Below are 23,099 nucleotides of genomic sequence, written 5' to 3'. Positions count from 1 at the left end.
TTTCTATGTAATTTTATTGAGTCTCCCAAGGTCTTTGTACTTTTTGAAAGAGTGAAAAATCGTTTGCTTCTACTCGTCATACACAGGATTTAAGAAGAACCGTGTCATGAAATGCCTCGCCACTTACCTGGAGTTACCCCGCAGCCATTTAGAGGGTCTGTCCCCAGCACAGCTCAGGTCAGCCTGCACCTGCCGCTTGTGCTCTACACTAGCACCCTCCTCCCACCAACTGGGTCAGAACTTCCTCTGGGAAGTCTCCCGCTCTCAAATTATCCCCAGTGATTTCTAGGTTACTGGGACCACACTCCCAGTGGTCCCACAGTTCCCAGAAGCATTCACAGACCCAACACACAAAACACCAAGATTCTTTATCAGTCCTGACAAGCAGAACGAACAAACAAATATGTTTATTCTCACACTGGAGCAATGAACAAAAAAAAATATATGCAATTAGCATACGATAACAGGTAACTGAAATATGGATTAATTAAACCACTAACCAAAGGAGAAAGGGAAATGGGACTTGATGTACTGCCTTTCTAAGGTTTTTGCAACTACATTCAAAGCGGTTTACATATATTCAGGTACTTATTTTGTACCAGGGGCAATGGAGGGTTAAGTGACTTCTCAGAGTCACAAGGAGCTACAGTGGGAATCGAGCTCAGTTCCCCAAGATCAAAGTCCACTGCACTAACCACTAGGCTACTCCTCCACTAAACATTTGCATACTGGCTAAACGATACCTGGGCAGATCAGGACATATAATTGTTCACACAGCCTTAGCAAAGAGATTTATCTCCCTCATCTTCCAGGCTAAGACTGAAGCAAGCACTACTGGTTAATTTCAAACACCAGGACAATCGGAGTTGTTAAGTTTCAAATAAAAACTGGTTACATCACTATAGACACTTCCTGATATTTATCTGTGTGCCAAATCAAGGGCAAGATGCATCAACCAAACGTAAAAGAATCTAAAACGTAAAAGTCCTTAACGAATTGAAAAAACGAAGAATGCACCAAAAAAACAAGTCGCACATGTTCGGTGTGGTATTGTAAAGTACAATGCATTAAACTGGTGTAATCCCTGTCGGTAATCATCCCCTAAAGCATGCGCAGAGCAGCCAAGGGTTATGCTGGCTGCTCTGCGCATGCCACAAACGTCAAAACAAACAAACAAAAAAAACACAAACGTTGCATGAAAATAAAAGGATAAAAAAAGGATCAGGAGGGGGCAAAGGCGCTCGTCCGGAGTGTCCTGTATGGATGGCCTTGCCCCCCCCCCCCCCCCCCCCCCCCCCGCGCCCGAGGTCTCCACTGCTCCCCACTTTCCCCTGCATGAAAAATCAAAATTTTAGCAGCCCCGACCCCCCTCCCTTCCTCTCTTCCTTTCTCTCTACTCTTTCTCCCACAGCTCTGCCTCCCGCCATCCTCCGTGCCCCGCCCCCCTGAGGTCATCGCCGCTGCTCTTCCCCTCTTCCGGGCCCCTCCTTTGCCTTACCGGGCCCGCGCGGCGCCTCTCACCTCTGTGTGAAGGCGCTGCACGGGCAAGAAGAACATCTGATCGCCGTCGAGTCTTCAGGACGTCTCCCCTGACCTGGGCCCGCCCTCGTCTGACGTAAGTAACCTACGTAGGTTACTTACGTCAGACAAGGGCGGGCCCACTGAGGAACGGAGGGACGTCGGAGGAGCTGGAGTCGATCAGCTGTTCGTGCAGCGCCTTCACACAGAGGTGAGAGCCGCTGCACGGCCAGGTTTAGACGGGGGGGGGGCTCGATGGAGGGGGGGAGCGGGGGCTGTTTTTTCTGTACCAACGAGAGGTGAGAGGCGCTGCACGGGCTCAGTTTAGACGGGGGGGGGGGCGGTGGACGGGGGTAGCAGCGGCGACTACCTCAGGGGGGGGCGGCGGGGGGTGGGGCAAGGCTGTCCAAACTACAGAGAAACAAATCCGTAGAGTCTTTCTTTTCGCAGTTTGACTTTCTCTTGAATTCCAATCCATTCCTGGAGCTTTGATTTCAGTTTCTGTGCCTGAGTTGGGGGAGGGGCGAAAAACAAGATTTACAGTCAATTAAAATATATATATATATTCTTCCCAGGCTGTGGTAGAGAACAGATGAAACAGCAGCCCCTACCAGGAGAGACAGTTTTTGACAGTTTTGAAAGCCAGGCAGCCCTAACAAGAGGTACAGATCTCTCGTTAGCTTTCCCGGAGTTTTCCTATGTTAGGGCAAGCGGAAAACTTTAGTGCATCTCATTTCAATAGGGTTTCTACACGAATTGCTCATCTGCGTTCCGTTTTCGTTAGCTGCTAGCGTCGTCGGAAAATGGCCTTTAATAAATGCCACGGTTAAAAATTTGTTCGTTAAAGGGTCGTTAAAGTTTAGTGCATCTGGCCCCAAGTCAGTCCTCTGTAACAGCTTTAAGCATAACCATGCACCATCTGCTGGCCAAACAGGAGAAATACACTTCAGAACAATGCAGGAAAATAGCCAATACATTTTCCATGCTTAAAACACACTCTTTCTTCACAAACCCTAACCTCTTTAGCCTTTCCTCATGTGGGAGGAGTTCCATCCCCTTTATCATGGTCACTCTGCTTTGAACCTTTTCTAATTCCGCTATATCTTTTTTGAAATACGTTGACTAGAATTGAACATTGTCCTCAAGGTGAGGTTGTACCATGAAGTGACACAGAGGCATTATTTTTTTTTTTTTTTTTAGTTACATTTGTACCCTGCGCTTTCCCACTCATGGCAGGCTCAATGCGGCTTACATGGGGCAATGGAGGGTTAAGTGACTTGCCCAGAGTCACAAGGAGCTGCCTGTGCCTGAAGTGGGAATCGAACTCAGTTCCTCAGTTCCCCAGGACCAAAGTCCACCACCCTAACCACTAGGCCACTCCTCCACTGTTGCTACTATTTGAGATTCTACATGGAATGTTGCTATTCCACTAGCAACATTCCATGTAGAAGTCGGCCATTGCAGATCACCAATGTGGCCGCGCAGGCTTCTGCTTCTGTGAGTCTGACGTGCAGGACGTCAGACTCACAGAAACAGAAGCCTGCGCAGCCTTCTACATGGAATGTTGCTAGTGGAATAGCAACATTCCATGTAGAATCTCCAATAGTAGCAACATTCCATGTAGAATCTCCAATAGTATCTATTTTATTTTTGTTAAATTTGTACCCCGCGCTTTCCCACTCATGGCAGGCTCAATGCGGCTTACATGGGGCAATGGAGGGTTAAGTGACTTGCCCAGAGTCACAAGGAGCTGCCTGTGCCTGAAGTGGGAATCAAACTCAGTTCCCCAGGACCAAAGTCCACCACCCTAACCACTAGGCCACTCCTCCATTGGTCTTATTTTGCATCCCTTTCCTAATAATTCCTAGCATCCTGTTTGCTTTTTTGGCTGCAGCTGCACACAGAAGATTTCAGCATATTGTCTGCTGTTGCACCTAGATCTGTTTCTTGAATGCTGACACATAAGGTGGACCCTAGCATCAGGTAACTATGCTTTGGATTATTTTTCCCAATGTGCATCACTTTCCATTTATCCACATTAAATTTCATCTGCCGTTTAGATGCCCAGTCTTCACAATCCACATGTGTTTTGACAACTTTGAATAGTTTTGTGTCATCTGCATTTTTAATCACCTCACTCATAGTTTCCGGATCATTTATAAATATGTTAAATAGCACATGTCCCAGTACAGATCCCTGTGGCACTCTACTATTTACCCTCCTCTGTTAAGAAAATGGCCGTTTAACCCTTCACTATGTTTTCTGTCCAATAACCAATTCCTAATCCACAGAAGGACTGCCTCCTACAAAATAAGTACCTGAATATATGTAAACCGCTTTGAATGTAGTTGCAAAAACCTCAGAACGGCAGTATATCAAGTCCTATTTCCCTTTCTCCTGTCCCTCATGATTTTTTCAATTTTCTCAGGAGTCTCTCATGAGGAACCTTGTCATAAGAACATAAGTGTTGCCATATAGGGAGAGACCGAAGGTTCATCAAGCCCAGCATCCTGTTTCCAATCCAGGTTACAAGATCCCAAAACAGTACAATACATTTTATGCTGCTTGTCCTAGAAATATGCAGTGGATTTTCCCCAAGTCCATCTTAATAATGACTTATGATCTTTTCTTTTAGGAAGCTATCCAAACCTATTTTAAACCCTGCTAAGCTAACTACTTTTACTACATTCTCTGGCAAAAATTCCAGGATTTATTTACACATTGAGTGGAGAAATATTTTCTCCGATTTGTTTTAAATGTACTACTTTGATGGAATGAATGCATTCCACAGCCTGTTGATACTGGAAGCAAGAGGAGCTAAAACAACACCTAAACGTAAAAAAGACTTCTGGGAGGTATGGGAGCCATACATTCAGTCACTGTCAGGTAGAGCACGCAGTCTTATTTTGAACTCCATATCTTTATAAGATGATAGGAAGGTAGAGGAGGGGGGAGATTTATTGGGGGAGACAGGGTATATAGAGGTGAAATACTAATATTAACTTACACATAGGAGAATGATCTGATAAGGAATAATGTGTTGACTTGCTAAAAGATATATAGATACAACGGACAATGATGATGTGGATACTGGCCACAAAATAGATGCCCTTAAACTCTGTAATTTGAGTGAACGCCACATTTACCTGTTTGAATTTCAGTATCTTCATTCATAAGCTCACTTATTAATTTGATTATATGATACAACTGATTAAACTATGCACCAACATAGAACTAACCATCGGAGGTGGTGGTATTCGTCAAAGGACTATAAGAACCAAGGCCCTTTGCAGTAGATTACATTGATTGGATATATGCCTCTGTTGTTATGATCTCGGCTGCTCTGGGTGAATGGAGTAGTGCAAAGACTGTTGAGTGATGTAATGATAAACTCTAATGTTCACCATTAAATATAGGGTGGGAGGGGGGTAAGGGATGGGGAGGGAGATGGAGGGGATAATGAAAAATGTATAGTTTCAGTAATGTATAGCCGATGTGGTATGTTTATATGTTATCTGCTCACGAATAAATGTATAAGATATGTTTCATCAATAAACAGATTTAAATATAAATGTACTACTTTGTAGCTTCATCGCATGCCCCTTAATTCTAGTATTTTTGGAAAAAGTAAACAATCGATTCACGTCTACCCGTTCCACTCCACTCATTATTTTATAGACCTCTATCATATCTCCCCTCAGCCTTCTTTTCTTCAAGCTGAAGAGCCCTAGCCGCTTTAGCCTTTCCTCATAGGGAAGTCATCCTATCCCATTTTATCATTTTTGTCGCCCTTCTCTGTACCTTTTCTAATTCCATTATATATTTTTTTGAGATGCCGTGACAAGAAAATCTACAATAGAATGCTACCTCATACCCCATGACTCTCCAGTTTCCTCTAGAGTCTTTCATGAGGTACTTTGTCAAATGCCTGTTGAAAATCCACATGTTTGTTCACCCCTTCAGAGAAATATAGTAGATTGATGAGGCAAGATTTCCCTTCACTAAATCCATGTTGGCTTTGTCTCATTAATCCATGATTTGGGCATAGCAGTTATATAAGGGAAGGGAAATGGGACTTGATATACTGCCTTTCTTAGGTTTCTGCAACTACATTCAAAGCGGTTTACATATATTCAGGTACTTATTTTGTACGGGGGGGATGGAGGGTTAAGTGACTTGCTTATGCTCTGTAATTTTGTTGTTTATAATAATCTCTTATCATTTTGCCCGGCACCGACATCAGACTTCCCAGTCTATAATTTCCCGATTCACCTCTGGAACCTTTTTTTAAAACCAGTGTTAAATTGGCCAGCCTTCAATTTTCCAGTATTACAAATAATAGTTCTGCAAGTTAATTTTTTAATTCTATCAGTACTCTGGGATGAATACCGTCTGGTCCAGGCAATTTGCTACTCTTCAATTTGTCAAATTGCACCATTACATCTTCCAGTTTTACAGAGTTTTCATTTAGTTTCTCAGATTCGTCAGCTTTGAATACCATTTTTGGTACCAGCATCTCTCACAAATTTTCCTCTGTGAACACCAAAGCAATTCATTTAATCTCCCCGCTATGCCTTTGTCTTCCTTGAGTGCCCCTTTTACTCTTCGTTCATCTAGCGGTCCAACTGATTCTTCTGCTGGCTTACCAGAAAAAGTTTTTACTATATGTTGTTGCTTCCAACACAATTTTTTTTTCAAAGTCCTCTTTGCTTTCCTTATCAGCGCTTTGCATTTGACTTGCCATTTCTTATGCTGTTTCTTATTATTTTCAGTTGAACCCTTCTATTTTCTGAAGGATTTTCTTCTTTTAGCTCTAATAGCTTCCTTCACCTCACTTTCTAACCATGCCAGCTGCCATTTGGCCTTCTTTCCTCCTTTTTAATACATGGAATATAACTGGCCTGGGCTTCCAGGATGGTATTTTTGAACAGCATCCATGTCTTATGTAAATTTTTGACCTTCGCAGGTGCTCCTCTAAGTGAAATTTATTTTTTGCACCGTTCTTCTCATTTTATCATAGGCTTTGAAAATCAAATGCTAATGTATTGAATTTTCTGTGTTTACTTACTCCAGAGCCGATATCAAATCTGATCCGTTCTTCTGTTTTTATCATAGTTTCCCTTTTGAAGGTTAAACGCTAACGTATTGGATATCCTGTATATATTTCAAAGCTAATATCAAATTTGATCGTATTATGATCACTGTTATCAAGTGACCCCAGCACCATTACCTCCTGCACCAGATCATTTGCTCCACTAAGGCGTAGGTGTAGAATTTTTCCTCTTATTGGCTCCTGTACCAGCTGCTCCATAAAGCAGTTCTTGATTTTGTCAAGGAATTTTACCTCCCTAGCATGCCCTAATGTTACATTTACCCAGTCCATATCGAGGTAATTGAAATCACCCATTATTACTGTGTTCCCTAGTTTGTTAGTCTCCCTAATTTCTGATACCATTTCTACACCTGTCTGTTCATCCTGGCCTGGTGGACGGTAGTACACTCCTATCACTATCTTTTCCCCATGAACACATGGAATTTTAATCCATAAGGATTCCAAGATGTGTTTTGTGTCTTGCAGAATTTTCAGTCTATTTGATTCAATGCCCTCCTTAACATACAATGCTACCCCTCCACCTGTTCGATCTACCCTATCACTATGATATAATTTGTACCCTAGTATGACAGTGTCTCAGTGGTTTTCCTCCTTCTACCAGGTCTGAGAGATGCCTATTATATTTAATTTTTTATTTAGTGCAATTTATTCTAACTCTCCCATCTTCTTAGGCTTCTGTCATTTGCATATAGACTTTTCAAAATGTTTGTTGTTCCTTTTTACATCTTGCTCAGCAGTTGACAGTGATAATTTAAAATCTTTTGTCTGCTTTTTATTTAAAGACACGTGGTCTGCTATGGTCTGTTTTGCAACCTTGCTGTCGGAATGGTGATATCTTTGAAAGATACCTTTTTCCGAACCATTTGCTTTTGAACAACTGTTGGCCTTCCCCCAGTTTCTAGTTTAAAAGCTGCTCCATCTCCTTTTTAAATGCCGATGCTAGCAGCCTGGTCCGACCTTGGTTAAGGTGGAGCTCATCATTCCGGAATAGGCTCCCCCTTCATCAGAATGTTGCCCAATTCTTACAAATCTAAAACCCTCTTCCCTGCACAATCACCCACACATTGAGACTCTGGAGCTCTTCCTGTCTCTTGGGCCCTGCGCTTGAAATGGGGTGCACTTCTGAAAATGCTACCCTACTACTACTACAACTACTTAACATTTCTAGAGTGCTACTAGGGTTACGCAGCGCTGTACAGATTAACAAAAATGACAGTCCCTGCTCCAAGGAGCTTACAATCTAATGGACGAAATGTCAAGTAGGGGCAGTCCAGATTTCCTGAATAGAGGTATGATGGTTAGGTGCCGAAGGCGACATTGAAGAGGTGGGCTTTGAGCAAGGCTTTGAAGATGGGCAGGGAGGGGGCCTGGATGTTCTGGATTCCACTTACGTCAAAAGCTTTCTGAAAATCCAGATACACTATATCAATCGGCTCACCTTTATCCACATGTTTATTAAGCCTTCAAAGAAGTGAAGCAAATTGGTGAGACAATTGTGTGAACCCGTGCTGACCCTGTCCCATTAAACCATGTTTGTGTACGTGTTCTGTAATTGTATTCTTTATAATAGTTTCCACTATATTCCCTGACACTGCAGTCAGGCTTAGCGATCTATAATTCCCTGGATCACCCCTGGAACCCTTTTCAAAACATTGGCGTTACATTGGCCACCCTCCAATCTTCAGGTACTACGGATGATTTTAACAACAGGTTACAGATCACTAAGAACATCAGCAATTTCTTGTGTGAGTACCCAGGGGTGTATGTCATCAGATCCAGGGAATTTCACTCTTTATCTTGTCAATTTGGCTCGGTACATCTTCCAGGTTCGCCAAGATTTCTTTCAGTTCCTCTGCATCATCACCCTTGAAAACCATTTTTGGTACAGGTAGATCTGTTACATCATCTTCTGTAAAGACCAAAGCAAATTCATTCAATCTCTCTGCTATGGCCTTGTCCTCCCTGAGGGCTCCTTTTGCTCCTTCATGATGTAACGGCCCCCCGCGTTCCCTTGTAGGCTTTCTGCTTCTGGTGTGTCTTGGAAGCCACGTCAGCCATCCAAGAACTCAGCCAGAGCTGATGTCTCACACTGACTTCCAGTGACATGCCTGAGGCCAAGGCCTGCAACGTGTCATACACAGCATCTGCCAAATAAGCTTAACCCACCTCCAGTTGAGTGGTATGAGGAAAGTCCTGCAAGCTGGCCTGCTGATGCCACTTCAAACAGGCTTTCGCTACAAAGGAACTGCAGATGGTCACCTGGAGCCCCAGGGCAGCCTCAAAGGCCTGCTTCAAAGCCTTTAGGCCACCTTTTACAAAGCCGCACATCAATGCTGACACAGTGAATGGGCCGTGTCGACATTACCGTGCCAGCCACTAGCACTGCTTTGTGAAAGCGGGATTAGAGAAGTTTGCAAAGGATCTTGGAAACCAAGCCCCCAGCAGTTTCCTCTTGTTTCTGGGAGCAGGGTACAAGAAGTATCTCTAGTGGCACAATGAGATGTGATTTTAAATTTTTATTAATTTATTTTTGCGGGATGTGAAGTATGTTTGGCCCCCTCTTCAGACTGCAGTGGGACTTCAGTTTATTTCTGAATTCCCTAGTGGGCCCGTCTTTCAAGCCCTTTAAACGAGCTGCTCTGAAGGATCTTAACATTAGAGTGTGTTCTTGGTTGCTATTTGTTTAGCCAGGTGTGTTTGTTGCAGGTCTTCTCCTGCAGAGAGCTGTACTTGAGCTTCACAGATGACTGCTCTCTGTGCGGTTCCATCATTTTTGATGAAAGTGGCTTCTCCATTTCATGTGAATTACGTTGTGTCCCCCCTGGTATTTAGGGCAGGGAGATCAATGGACTTTTCCTGGAAGCTCCATAAGTTGAATGTCCACGGAGTGCTTTTGAGATAGCTGGAAGTGACACATTTCCTTCTGTAAGTCAGACATATTGTTTTGTTTCAGGGTTCATGTAGAGGGGATGTAGTTTCCAAGTCATTCATAGTGCGGTGGATTAAAGTAATAGTTGAGGCAGCTTACATCCTTTTGTGAAAGGCGATGTCCTTGGGGCTTTTGTGCCCTCTCCTTGTGGGCACAGACCTCCTCATTGGCTGAGGCCTGGGTGGACATTTCAGAGGAAATTTGTAGGGCGGTGACTACTTCCCTCACCCGTAACTGTCTTGTCTGTCTGTATTACTTAGATTGTAAGCTCTTTTGAGCAGGGACTGTCTCTTTGTGTCAGGTGTTCAGCGCTGCGTGCGTCTGGTAGTGCTATACAAATGCTAATAATAATAATAATAATGAAGAAGTCTTTGTCAGAGCTGTGATTCATGGGGCCTTGTCTTCCCCTTGCCCTGTCACATACTTTTTTTTTTCATGTATTCTGTTGGTCTGGACTGGTCTAACAGGACAAGGAAGGTGAACTTTTATTCATACGTGTTAATTTCCTTTCCTTGAGTTCTGCAATGGCAGAACAACGAAGGGGTTGGCCAGGGAGGGAGGGAGGGGGGGTGTTGGCGACGAAAACCTTGCTAGCGCCCGTTTAATTTGCTCTGAAACGGGCCTCTTTTACTAGTATTATAATAATTCGCACCTCCAACGTTCTGAAGCTGGCTCCGTGGCAGTGAAGCCGTGTAGGGTTCGTAATCGCCCCGCCCTCGAGGGAACTCTGTATGTCAGCCCCCGCACCTCCTTCCCTCTCTCTCTGCCCTCCAAGCACGACCTGTCCTCCGGCAGCCCCTCGCCTTCCTAAGTGCTGGCTGTATTTTAAAAATTCGTACCTTGGGGTGCGGCACCCACAGTGAAGACGAGCGGCGCTTTACACTGCCTTCGCATGTGTCTCAGCTCTGCCTCTGGTCCCGCCCTTCCGGAAACAGTCATTTTACTTTTAAATTTTATATGGGCTAGCTCCAGATTATAACATGAACTTTTGTGTTCTAGTGCAAGCTTTGTGCTTGGTGGATAATTGTCTGTCTGTTTCTTTGGTTAAACAACTTCATTTATTTATTTATTTAGTTCTATTCCGCCTTTATCCAATGCGGATCACAAAGTAAACTGCTCATTAAAAAGTTACACAAGCAACACCAGAACCTTGGAAGTCTCATACATACATAGTAGATGACGGCAGAAAAAGACCTGCACGGTCCATCCAGTCTGCCCAACAAGACAACTCATGTGTGCTACTTTTTGTGTGTACCCTACTTTGATTTGTACCTGTGCTCTTCAGGGCACAGACCGTATAAGTCTGCCCAGCACTAGCCCCGCCTCCCAACCACCGGCTCTGGCATAGACCGTATAAGTCTGCTCAGCACTATCCCTGCCTCCCACCACCGGCTCTGGCACAGACCGTATAAGTCTGCTCAGCACTATCCCTGCCTCCCACCACTGGCTCTGGCACAGACCATATAAGTCTGCTCAGCACTATCCCTGCCTCCCACCACTGGCTCTGGCACAGACCGTATAAGTCTGCCCAGCACTATCCCATATCTCATATCTTGAGAACATTTTTCTCGTATGTCCTCTTCTGTTGTGCAGTGAAGAAGACCTCTCTTTTATCAGATATGTCCAGTGATTACAAAAATATGAAGATGTTTGATTTTATGGTATCAATGTTATAATCCACCTTGAGCTATTTGGGTTGAAGCGGAATATGAATGTTGGAAATTGAATTAAATGGGGTAGCTAACAAATAGAAGCAGGAGGAAGGGTGATTAAAAAAACAATGTTCAAATATAAAAGCATAAATGAAAATAAATAAGTATAAATATATACTTGTATACATATTATAATGTTTGTGTATGTATACCCATATCCTATATAATAATTTGCAGCTCTGCACATCCGTCTGGATGCCTGGGTTGTTTTTTTTTTGTTGTTGTTACATTTGTACCCCGCGCTTTCCCACTCATGGCAGGCTCAATGCGGCTTACATGGGGCAATGGAGGGTTAAGTGGCTTGCCCAGAGTCACAAGGAGCTGCCTGTGCCGGGAATCGAACTCAGTTCCTCAGTTCCCCAGGACGTAACACAGTTCCCATTGGTCCGCCCTGGGGATGACATCACATGGTGGACCGATGGGAAGTGAGAGAGAAGAGACCCCAGCAGCAGCCACCAGAAGCTCCAGTCCGACGGCCCCACTCCCGTCCGAGTTCGACCCTCCGATTTCCTCCGCCCAAAAACGTTTTACCTCCTGCTCCGCCGGCTACAGTGAAGCCCTGCACGCACGGATGCCGCTTCACAGTGCCTTTGCTTTCGCTTCTGTTTCAGCTGTTCCTGTGATCCCGCCATTCCACAAACAGGAAATGAGGACGGGACCACAGGAACAGCTGAAACAGAAGCGAAAGCAAAGGCTGTCTGAAGAAGCATCCGTGCGTGCAGGAGGTAAAATCTTTTAAACAACAGCTGGTTCTTATGAAGGGGAGGGGCAGAAGGGGGGGTTCGGGTCCTGAAACGACAGAGGGTGGGAGGGGGGTCCTGAAATGACAGAGGGGGTCCTGGAACTCCTCTGGAAGGGGAGGGGCAGGTCCTGGAACTCGAATAGGAGGGGTGGGAAGGGTGTCCTGGAACTCGAAGAGCAGGGGGGGAGGGGGTTCTGGAACTCAGACAGGGGGAGGGGGAGGTGGGGGTCCTAGAACAGAGGGGGGGAGGGGGGAGGTTGAGGAGGAGGGGTGCCTGGAGCTCTGAGGACGGAGAGAGGAAACAGGCCTCTTTTACTATACATATAAAGGACAAAACATTTAACATGGAGACATATATAAAAGGCAGATACAGTAGTCCAGCCTCCCTCATTGCATAGTCTTGGTAGCTCGTTTTAATTATAGGGATCTGAGAGATGCTTCGTAGTTGCATGCTGTTTTATAGACTGTCCAAGGAACCCTTTTGCCACAGTATAATAATTTGTGGCCACAAGGCCGTTCTCTCTAAATTGGAATTATCTTAGTGTATTTACACTAGCTATTATCCCCAGGGAAGTTTGTTCTTTACTAAACTATCTGACTGAAAGGTTTGTTTGGGAGGGAAGGGATTATGTGTAATGTTTTGATCTTTGGCATTGCATAGCAAGGTTACTCCACTGTCTAGTAATTGTTGGTGTTGATCCTTTGCAAGACATTCCTCTAGCATATAGAGGGTTAAGGGTTATAGGGTAGGGCTGAGGGCGATATACATATGAAAATGTTTGCTGATGGATATCCTCATCTGATAAGTCATGTATCCTTTATTCTGTGTTGTTCTGCCTGTTTATAATGTTGACAGTTGTGGTTTTGCGTAAGTCATCAGTAAAAAAACCCCGTACATTAATAATTTGTGGCCAGTTAGAAATGAGAGATAACGGATGTGGCAGGGTCAAGGACAGATTATGGAAAATTGATGCCTTTTCCCCAACATGCTATGAAGTAGGTTTAGATTAAGATCTGTTTCTTATGACTTTAATTCTAATCTTTCTAGTGGGCAAGGTGAACCCAAGAGGCTTTAAAGGGAGTTGTAATCGCACTGTGCTACTGAAGTCTGATAGCAGGACCTTCTCTCCCCTTTCTACACTGATGAGCAACAAGTAAGTGGTAATTTAGTAGTATGACATAAGCAACAGTAAATTTGAATGCTGTTGAGTTTGGGGAAGTTGTTTGGGTGATATTAAAACTTCACAGCACACTATGTTAAACTAGTCGGGGAATCAATGCAGATGGGTAGAGATACCTTTTTGTTAAAACACTTGTAGCCTGTTCTGTCTGCAGTACTAGGCAGATACCAAAACTACATATGTAATTAAAATTGATACAATTGCAGAAAAGAGGTCCAAAATAGCTGCACAGGGGGGCTGGCGAGTCTGACCTTACTTCTCCTTTTGCACTTGAGTATCCTTCTGGTATGGCAGTCACCTTTTCTACTTGTGGAGGGTGATCGTATCTGATAGTCTTAAGGTAGCCAAAGACCCCGCTCGTCTTTTGTGCACAGAAGTACTTCACCCCCCCTATACTATACCTTTTTTCCCAAGAAACGTCTATCGCACCCTGATACAGTCACTAGTAATAAGCCACTTGGACTACTGCAACGCTCTGTACGCAGGCTGTAAAGAACAGACCATTAAAAAAACTCCAAACAACCCAAAACACGGCAGCCAGACTCATCTTTGGAAAACCTAAATATGAAAGTGCGAAGCCCCTAAGAGAGAAACTACATTGGCTTCCGCTCAAGGAACGTATTGAGTTCAAGATCTGCACAACCGTGCACAAAATCATTCACGCAGACGCCCCACTCTATATGCTAAACCTAGTGGACCTACCGCCCAGAAACGCCAAAAGATCGGCCCGCAAATTCCTCAATCTGAATTTCCCCCGCTGCAAAGGAGTGAAATACAAACAGGCTTATGCTACGACCTTTGCATACAAAAGCACACACTTTTGGAATGCGTTACCCAAGGCCCTGAAAACCATGAACAATCTAACCAGCTTCCGCAAAGCTCTGAAAACACACCTCTTTAACAAAGCTTACAAAAGTCACCCTCAATGATGCAAATCATCCCCCAAACCACCCAAGCACACCTAAAACACTTCTCACACAACCCACCCAACATCTGCCCATCTAAATCCTCTTTTACCTCAACTTATGATCAACTGTATTTAAATCATGTACTGACTTTATCATAACCTTACTCTGTAAGTCACATTGAGCCTGCAAAAAGGTGGGATAATGTGGGGTACAAATGTAATAAATAAATAAATATATTGCTCTCTTGGACTTTTGCGGCCCAAGTGCATGACTATGCATTGTTTTTTTTTAGCATTAAATCTTTCATAGTAACATATTAAGTGACGGCAGATAAAGACCTGAACAGTCCATCCAGTCTGCCCAAAAGTCTAAGATTAAATCAACAATGAACATATTATATACTTAATCATGGTCTTTCTTTGCTGTTTCTGGGACATAAACCGTAGAAGTCGCCTATCTCTACCCTTGTGTTCCAACTACTGGAGTTGCCGTCAAATCTCACTCCAGCCTATCCGAATCCATCTTGTCATTTTCAGGACACAGACCGTAAAAGTCAGCCCAGCACTGACCTCGCATTCCAAACAATTGGCGTTTCCGCCAAAGCTCTCCAGCAAGCTCTCCAGCCCATCAGTGCTGGGGCCGATTCTGTTCAATATATTTGTGAGTGACATTGCCGAAGGGTTAGAAGATAAGGTTTGCCTTTCTGCGGATGATACCAAGATTTGTAACAGAGTGGAAAACATGAAAAAGGATCTGCAGAAGCTAGAAGAATGGTCTAGTGTTTGGCAATTAAAATTCAATGCAAAGAAGTGTAAAGTGATACACTTAGGGAGTAGAAATCCACGAGAGACTTATGTGTTAGGTGATGAGAGTCTGATTCTGATATGCACAGACAGGGAGAGGGATCTTGGGGTGATAGTATTTGAGGATCTGAAGGCGACAAAACAGTGTGACAAGGCGGTGGTTATAGCCAGAAGGATACTAGGCTGTATAGAGAGGTGTAACCAGCAGAAGAAAGGAGATGTTGATGCCCCTGTACAAGTTGTTGGTGAGGCCCCACCTGAAGTATTGTGTTCAGTTTTTGAGTTCATATCTAGCTAAAGATGTAAGAAGAGTTGAAGTGGTCCAGAGGAAGATGACAAGAACGATATGGGGCTTGAGCCAAAAGACATATGAGAAGACACTGGAAGACATGAATATGTATACCCTAGAGGAGAGGAGAGGAGGGACAGGGGAGATATGATATAGCCATTTAAATACTTGAAAGACATTAATATAGAAATGAAGCAAATATATTCAAGAGATGGGAAAATGGTAAAACTAGAGGACATGAATTGAGGTTATGGGGTGGTAGACTTAGGAGTAATGTCAGAAAATTATTTTTCACGGAAGAGGGTGATGCCTGGAATGCCCTCCCGAGGGAGATGGTGGAGAAAATAAAATGTGGTGGAATTCAAAAAGACGTGGGATGAATACAGAGGATCTCTAATTTAGAAAACGAATGATATGCAACCCTTTAAATTTGGGGTTTTCTTTACATGTGTTTCCACGTCAAGTGGTGCTTGGATAGCAACTCTGGCTGCATCAATTTAAGGCCAGTGCTGGGCTGACTTGTATGGTCCCTAGCCACTCATGTCCTGAGTCTAGACGCCAGTGTACTTGCCCATAGCAGTAATCTTGAGAAGATTACTGTGCTGAATCTCACTCCAACCAATCCTAGGTGTCTGATATGGGTCTGCCTTCCCCTCCCCATCTCAAGAGAGGAGAAAGTCCCCATTAGAGGAACTGTACTTTGTTGGCTTTTTGAGGGAAATGGTTAAGCCATTCCATTTAATTTGGAGATCGAAGATGAGCCCAGGGCTGCTATTTTGCACGTCAGGATCCCCCAAAGGAAGCCATGACATTCTTTAACAGGCACAGATGAAGAATTGGGAGACCCCTCTCTCTTTGTAGCCAATTCCCAAGAAGGTGGACTTCGTGTGTGGTGTCCAGAAGGTTTGTGGATTTGAGAAGCTTCAGCTGCCCCACCACTCTATGGTGGTTGAATCCACTCTCAAAAGAGCTAAGAGTTCTAGGACCCATGTCTCTATGCCCCTGGGGCAAGATGCTAGGACCTTGGAGTCTTTTGGGAGGAAGGTTTACTAAAAACCTCTATGCTTGTGTCCCGCATAGAAGCCTACCAGCTCTACATGAGCATTTACTTGGTGCGCAGTGATTTGGAGTAAACTCTTTGCCCTCCAGATAGGGCTGCAAAACTCCACGAGCTAGTAGCCAAGCAGAAGGAATGCCAAAAGCACTGGGCCTGGACAACCTATGATGCTATGGATATGGCGACTGGATTATAGCATTGGGTATTGGTATGTACAGACTTGCTTGGCTGTGTGTGTCAGACCTAGAACCAGGAAAAACCGGCAGATGTCCCTTGCCGAGGAGATAATTTTTGGGGGGACAAGGTGGTGGAGGAGGTTACTGAGCTTATCAGGAAGAGAACAGACGCCATGAAAACCCTTTCTCAGCCTGCTCCTTCTGCAGCCTCCACTTCTTAGAGGTTTTTGGACAGGAACCAGAGAAGGCCCTACTATTCTCAAGGGCATAGGTATGTTCCTGTTGCCCAGCCTTCTCAGCAGTTCCCAAAGGCCTGCTCTAGGCCTCGGCAGCAGAAGACCCAGCCAGCTCCCCAGTGAAAACAGGAGCCAAACTTTTGCTTGGATCCAGGAGAATATAGCCGCAATAAAATTGACTGTCAAGGACGGTCTACTGATTGGAGGAAGGCTCAATTATTTCCATCAAAGATTGCCTCTTTATAACTTCCGACTGGTGGGTTCTTAAAATAGTACGGTGGGGGGGGGGGTGTGGAATTCCTACACCAAGGGCATCCTTTTACAGCCCTCAACACCAGGCAGTGCTTGCAGAGGAACTCTCCTCCCTTCTACAGGCCCATATGGTCAAGCCCAGACCTCCAGAGGAAGAAGGGATGGCATTCTGTTCCAAGTACTTCCTAGTGCCCAAAGTCATGGGGGGAATTTGTCTCATTCTAGACCTGAGGGCCCTGAACAAATATCCTGTAAAGGAAAAGTTCAGGATGATTTTCCCTGGGCACCCTTTTTCCCATGATTTAAGAAAATATCTGATTTCAAGTAGGGAAGCATTACCAGTGCCACATACTGCCTTTTGGCCTTGTGCTCACCCATGAGTTTTTACAAAGTGTCTTGCTATAGTCACAGCGTGTCTATGCAGACTTAGGGGTGCATGAGTTTTCCTATCTGGACAACTGGCTGTTCAAGAGCTCATCCAAGGAAGGAGCAGAGGTTTCATGCAGAGAACCATTCAAGTGCTAGAGCTGGGGTGAATTTGTCTCATCCTATTGGACCTGTGGGCTCTGAACAAATATCTGGTAAAGGAAAAATTCAGGATGGTTTCCCTGGGCACCCTTTTTCCCCATGATTTAGGAAAATGATTGGCTATGCTCTCTGGACTTAAAGGATGCTTACATATTTTTATTTATTTTTATTACATTTGTACCCCGCACTTTCCCACTCATGGCAGGCTCAATGCGGCTTACATATTATATACAGGTACTTATTTGTACCTGGGGCAATGGAGGGTTAAGTGACTTGCCCAGAGTCACAAGGAGCTTCCTGTGCCTACAGTGGGAATCGAACCCAGTTCCCCAGGACCAAAGCCCACCACTCTAACCACTAGGCCACTCCTCCTCTTGGCCACCGAAAATATCTCAGATTTCGAGTAGGAGACACCATTATCAGTACCACATACCACGTACTCTCCCTTGGTCTTGTGTTCACCCATGAGTTTTTAGAAAGTGTTTTGCTATAGTCACAGCGTGTCTATGCAGACTAGGGGTGCATGAGTTTTCCTATCTGGATATTTGGCTGCTCAATAGCTCATCCAGGGAAGGAACACAGGTTTCATACAGAGAACCATTCGGGTGCTGGAAGCTCCGAGTTTGTGATAACCTATCCAAAGTCCCTTCTCAAAGATTGGAGTTCATGGGACCTCTGCTAGACATAAAGCAAGCCTGGGCTTTCCTCTCAGACTCCAGGGTCGAGGCGTTAGACCATTGCCTTAAAAGTCTGGCAGAGCTAGCAAGTATCAGCTCGGCAAATGTTGAGGCTATTGGGCCTCCATGGTGCATCTCCATTTGAGAAAAGCTCAGTGGACCTTAGCTTCCCAGTGGTCTTGGGGAACCTGGTGGATGTAGTCTCGACCTTTGGGAGCTGCTCTTTTGGTGGCTAATTTGGTCCAGTCTGACTTTAGGTCTTCCATTTCAAACTTCCCCTCCACACAAGAGGCTTACAACAGATGCATCCAGCCTGGGCTGGGGGGCCTTTGTATATGGGCTTCACACTCGGGGCTGTTGGTCCACTTAGGAGATTTCCCTTCACATAAATGTCCTGGAGCTATGAGCCATTTGGAATGCTCTAAAGGCTTTCAGAGATCGTCTGTTGAACGATCAAGCTGCAGTGTACTATGTCAACAAGCAGGGAGGCATGGGATCGTACCTTTTGTGTCAGGAAGTTGTTGGGATATGGTACTGGGCCTCTGCCCACAGCATGATACTCGGAGCCACATATCCAAATATGCTAGAAAAGCAACTTTTTGCTATCTTGATGTGCAGCTTCCCTGTCTGCAGACCAACTGTTCTTTGGTCTGCAGATAGGGAAGCTGTGAGTACTGGGCCCTGATGTTCAGCTGGTGGCGATCAGTGTTTTGCTGACCACTGCTGGCATAAGCCTCAGAAATTCACTGCCTGACCATATCCAGACTCTGGCATTGAATAGGTTTATGGAACTGGCAAAAACATAGCCAGTTAAGTATAATATTCAGCACTTATGGCTATGACGAACCACATAAGATAGAACTGACTTTTACGCAGTCCTATTTATGTGGTTACCTGAGCCAGTTCTAAGTGCTGTATATTGGCATTTAACTGGCCAAGTGCTGACTCTACCCCCGGAATGCCCTGAAAATAGCTGGTTTCGAGTGGACACTAACCAGATATGTTCAGAGGCACTATCCGTTTATGTGCTGCTGAATCTGCCCAGGTAGCCCCGGACAGGTGATTTAAATGGCCAGGAGCCTCTCTTAGCCATTTAGGTTGTTTTAAATATCGGACCCACTGGATTTATACTTTGTGAACTCTTCCCTTCAAAGATTAGCTTTTATCTTACCTTCCTTTTATTTAATGAACTGTGGATGTTCACATTTTGTTGACAGTTTTCCCAGGAGTTGCAAAAGCTTGTTTCTTGTTTGTCTTTCTTCTGTGTATGTGTACCCAGGTACCATGTGTACATTCTGCTGTCTTTCCTGTAGGTGTACGGTGAAGTGGCTGCACACCACTGCCCATACGGTGGATCCCAAGGAAATGGGGAAATTCAAGATGTGGGCCCAGAAATGGTGGGATGAAGAAGGTGTATATTCTGCCCTCCATGCTATGAACGACATTAGAGTTCCATTTATTAGGTAGTGTTTTCACCACTTTCTTCCCATTTTATTTCCAGTTCCGGTACGGAATGTTATATTTCAGCTTGCCAACTGTACAGGAGGAGTGACCTAGTGGTTAGGGTGGTGGACTTTGGTCCTGAGGAACTGAGTTCGATTCCCACTTCAGGCACAGGCAGCTCCTTGTGACTCTGGGCAAGTCACTTAACCCTCCATTGCCCCGTGTAAGCCGCATTGAGCCTGCCATGAGTGGGAAAGCGCAGACTACAAATGTAACAAAAATAAAATAGATACTATTGGAGATTCTACATGGAATGTTGCTACTCTTTGAGATTCTACATGGAATGTTGCTACTATTGGAGATTCTACATGGAATGTTGCTATTTCACTAGCAACATTCCATGTAGAAGCCTGCGCGGCCACATTGGTGATCTGCAAGGGCCGACTTCTACATGGAATGTTGCTAGTGCAATAGCAACATTCCATGTAGAATCTCCAATAGTAGCAACAGTGTAGGAGTGGCCTAGTGGTTAGGGTGGTGGACTTTGGTCCTGGGGAACTGAGTTTGATTCCCACTTCAGGCACAGGCAGCTCCTTGTGACTCTGGGCAAGTCACTTAACCCTCCATTGCCCCATGTAAGCCGCATTGAGCCTGCCATGAGTGGGAAAGCACAGGGTACAAAAATAAAATAGATACTATTAGAGATTCTACAAGGAATGTTGCTACTATTGGAGATTCTACATGGAATGTTGCTATTTAAAAAAAAAAATCAATCAGAGTTTCACTCAACAGCTCTTTCAAGACATCTCAGCTAAACTTCCTCTTTGAACCTACTACTTGAGCCAATAAAGAGTTGCTATCAGTTGGCTTCACAAACATATCAGTCCGTAATTTGCCTTCCTCTTTAGACACCCATACATCCAGAAAATTCGTATGCTCTTCATGGTAAGGACAGTCAAACTGTCTGGTAAGGTCTGTCTCTTTGCGGATGATACCAAACTCTGTAATAGGGTGGACGACCTGAGGAAGGATCTAGTGAAGCTTGAAGAATGGTCCAAAGATTGGCAACTAAGGTTTAATGCTAAGAAATGCAGTGTCATGCACTTGGGTTACAATAATCCAGGTGAACGGTACAGTATAAGGGGTGACGTACTTCTGTGTACAAAAGAAGAGCGAGACTTGGGGATGATTGTGTCTGATAATCTTAAGGTGGCCAAACAGAAAAGGTGACGGTCAAAGCCAGAAGAATGCTCGGATGCATAAGGAGAGGGATTGACAAACAGGTGATAGTGCCCTTGTATAAGTCTCTGATGAGGTCCCATTTAGAGTACTGTGTGCAGTTCTGGAGACCACACCTACAGAAAGATATAAACAGTATGGAGTCGGTTCAGAGGGTGGATGAAAAATTGGTTAGCGGTCTCTGTCATAAAACGTATAGGGTCAGGCTTATGAACCTCAACATATATACGCTGGAAGAGAGGCGGGAGAGAGGGGATATGATAGGGCACAGGATGAAGTTAAGGAAATAGGCTTAGGAGGAATCTAAGAAAATACTCTTTCACGGAAAGGGTGGTGGATGTGTGGAATGGCCTCCCGGTGGAGGTCGTGGAGACAAGGACTATGTCAGGAAAAGGAAGACTTGGTGGTTACTGACGATGGGCAGACTGGATGGGCCATTCCACCCTTATCTGCTGACTGCCGTCATGTTTCTATGACACTGTATTGAAGGAATGTTTCAAGATAAAGCATATACAGTGGGATAATTAAAACCACTGGGCTGAGTCCTGACCGTCTATTGTGATGGAATAAGTACTGGTGTTTACATCTTATTTTCTAATCATTAATGAAAGTATTAAGCTTGCTGAACTTTATAATTTTTGATTTTGAGAACATTATCATATATTTTTATAAAGCACATTCATTCGGGGAAGTTATAAAGACACATGGAGGATTTTTTTGGAACCAATTGTTTTCCTCCTATGTAAGGAGTTTTTTTTACATTGGTTCTTTTTCCCCCCCCTTAATTCAGAAACCAATGATATTACTCTACTCCTTGAACAGTTGAGGTTCTATCAATTGGAGGTACATATCGTTGATTTTCCTCACTGGGAGATTTTGGGGTTTCATTTGATAATATTTTGATTGTCTATAGGGAAATTTCGAATGACTGCTTTTAGAACACAACTGATTTATTTTTTCTTTAGCATTGACTGAGGAGAATAACCCATAGATGAGACGCTTACCAAGCGAGGGCCATATTATGTTAGCTTTTCTCCTAAATATCAAACCACATTACAGGGCACTTAAAAGACAATAGAAAAAGGCACAACCATGGGTCAGGAATCACTAATATTTTGTCTAGGGCCATTCTGCTGTGCTACTTGTGTTGGATAAAATATCCAGTCGAAAGTATGACTCTTCATGTTTTGGACAAGTCTCAACTTGGGTAAAAACCAAAGCAGACATGGCAGTCAAGAACCTATCCACCCATAAGCAAGTTAAAATTTCTCATAATGACCAAATGTTTGAGGTCAAAAGCTAATAAACTCAACCACTGTATACATTTTACAACTAATGGTCATTTTGACTAAGGGGGAATTTAAATCAAAAACAAACCCCCAACCCTTAAAGGTCAATAACAGCTCAGTGTCATCCAGAGAACAAACCTCTGTTCTCACTGCTGAAATTTCAGAGTTAACAAATTATTCTGCTTTTCCATATGTGGATATTTATTTATTTATTACATTTGTATCCCACATTTTCCCGCATAGCAGTAGGCTCAATGTGACTTACAGGTTCTGGAGAGGAGAGTACCAACTCCGGGAATATATACAGAGTGGAAAATAGAGTAACAGTAGGTGTAAGGAAGCTGATAAGGTTCCGGAAAAGAGAATACCACTTTGGGACGAATATATAGTAGCATATAGAGAGAAGTAATATGAGTTTACAATATAGGTGGAAGGGCAAAGCCATGTCTGACTGAAATCTTTTATACAAAAAATTTCTAGATTAAGATTTATAACAAAGTCAAAAGAATAGGGATTTTGTTCTTAACTGACTACAGAGAGAATCAGGCAGTTTGTGAACGGGCTCAAGAATAGCCCAAGTCTCAGCTGCATGGGGCCTACGCAGTGGTTTAACTCTCTCAGTAGGAATAAATATACCATATCTGCCTTGACCCACTGCAACAGGACTGTGGCCTGCTGAGGGGTTCACAGATGTCCACCAGAACTGGACACACTATTCTGGGTAAGGTGTCACCTCACAAATATTTTGTATGGAGGCATTAACACTTTTTTTTTTTTGGTTATAGCTTGCTATGCGTACCCTAGTAACCCTCTGTGACCACCATCATCTTGAATTCTTTCTTGTACGTTCAGATCATCAGACATGATCGCTCCTGGGTTCCTCTTTGAAAGAAATGGGGAGAGCAAAGAATAGGAGTGGTGAAAGTGGTATGCAGGGTAGGTGAGAACGGAAAGATGCGAGAAGAGATCAAAGCTGCAAAGAGAATAAAACAGGTTTAGATCCCTGT

General features: G+C 44.0%; 1 protein-coding gene across 3 annotated transcripts in view; it reads left to right on the top strand.

Moving 5' to 3' along the window:
• Positions 1-23,099, top strand: part of LOC115465250 (ubiquinone biosynthesis O-methyltransferase, mitochondrial-like) — a 63,069-nt gene that overhangs the window by 2,815 nt on the left and 37,155 nt on the right. Inside the window, exons 2-4 of one of the 3 annotated variants that reach the window (XM_030195655.1) lie at positions 3,413-3,501; positions 13,063-13,168; positions 19,435-19,584. In XM_030195655.1, the coding sequence (XP_030051515.1) occupies positions 13,158-13,168; positions 19,435-19,584 (161 nt within the window). In that variant the 5' untranslated portion in view covers positions 3,413-3,501; positions 13,063-13,157. The remainder of the gene's footprint in view (positions 1-3,412; positions 3,502-13,062; positions 13,169-19,434; positions 19,585-23,099) is intronic. The other 2 variants (XM_030195653.1, XM_030195654.1) reach the window with 2 other exon arrangements.

Source organism: Microcaecilia unicolor, chromosome 3 (genome assembly GCF_901765095.1).
Source record: "Microcaecilia unicolor chromosome 3, aMicUni1.1, whole genome shotgun sequence".
Lineage (NCBI taxonomy): Eukaryota > Metazoa > Chordata > Amphibia > Gymnophiona > Siphonopidae > Microcaecilia > Microcaecilia unicolor.
This window is presented reverse-complemented; position numbering and strand designations above follow the sequence as displayed.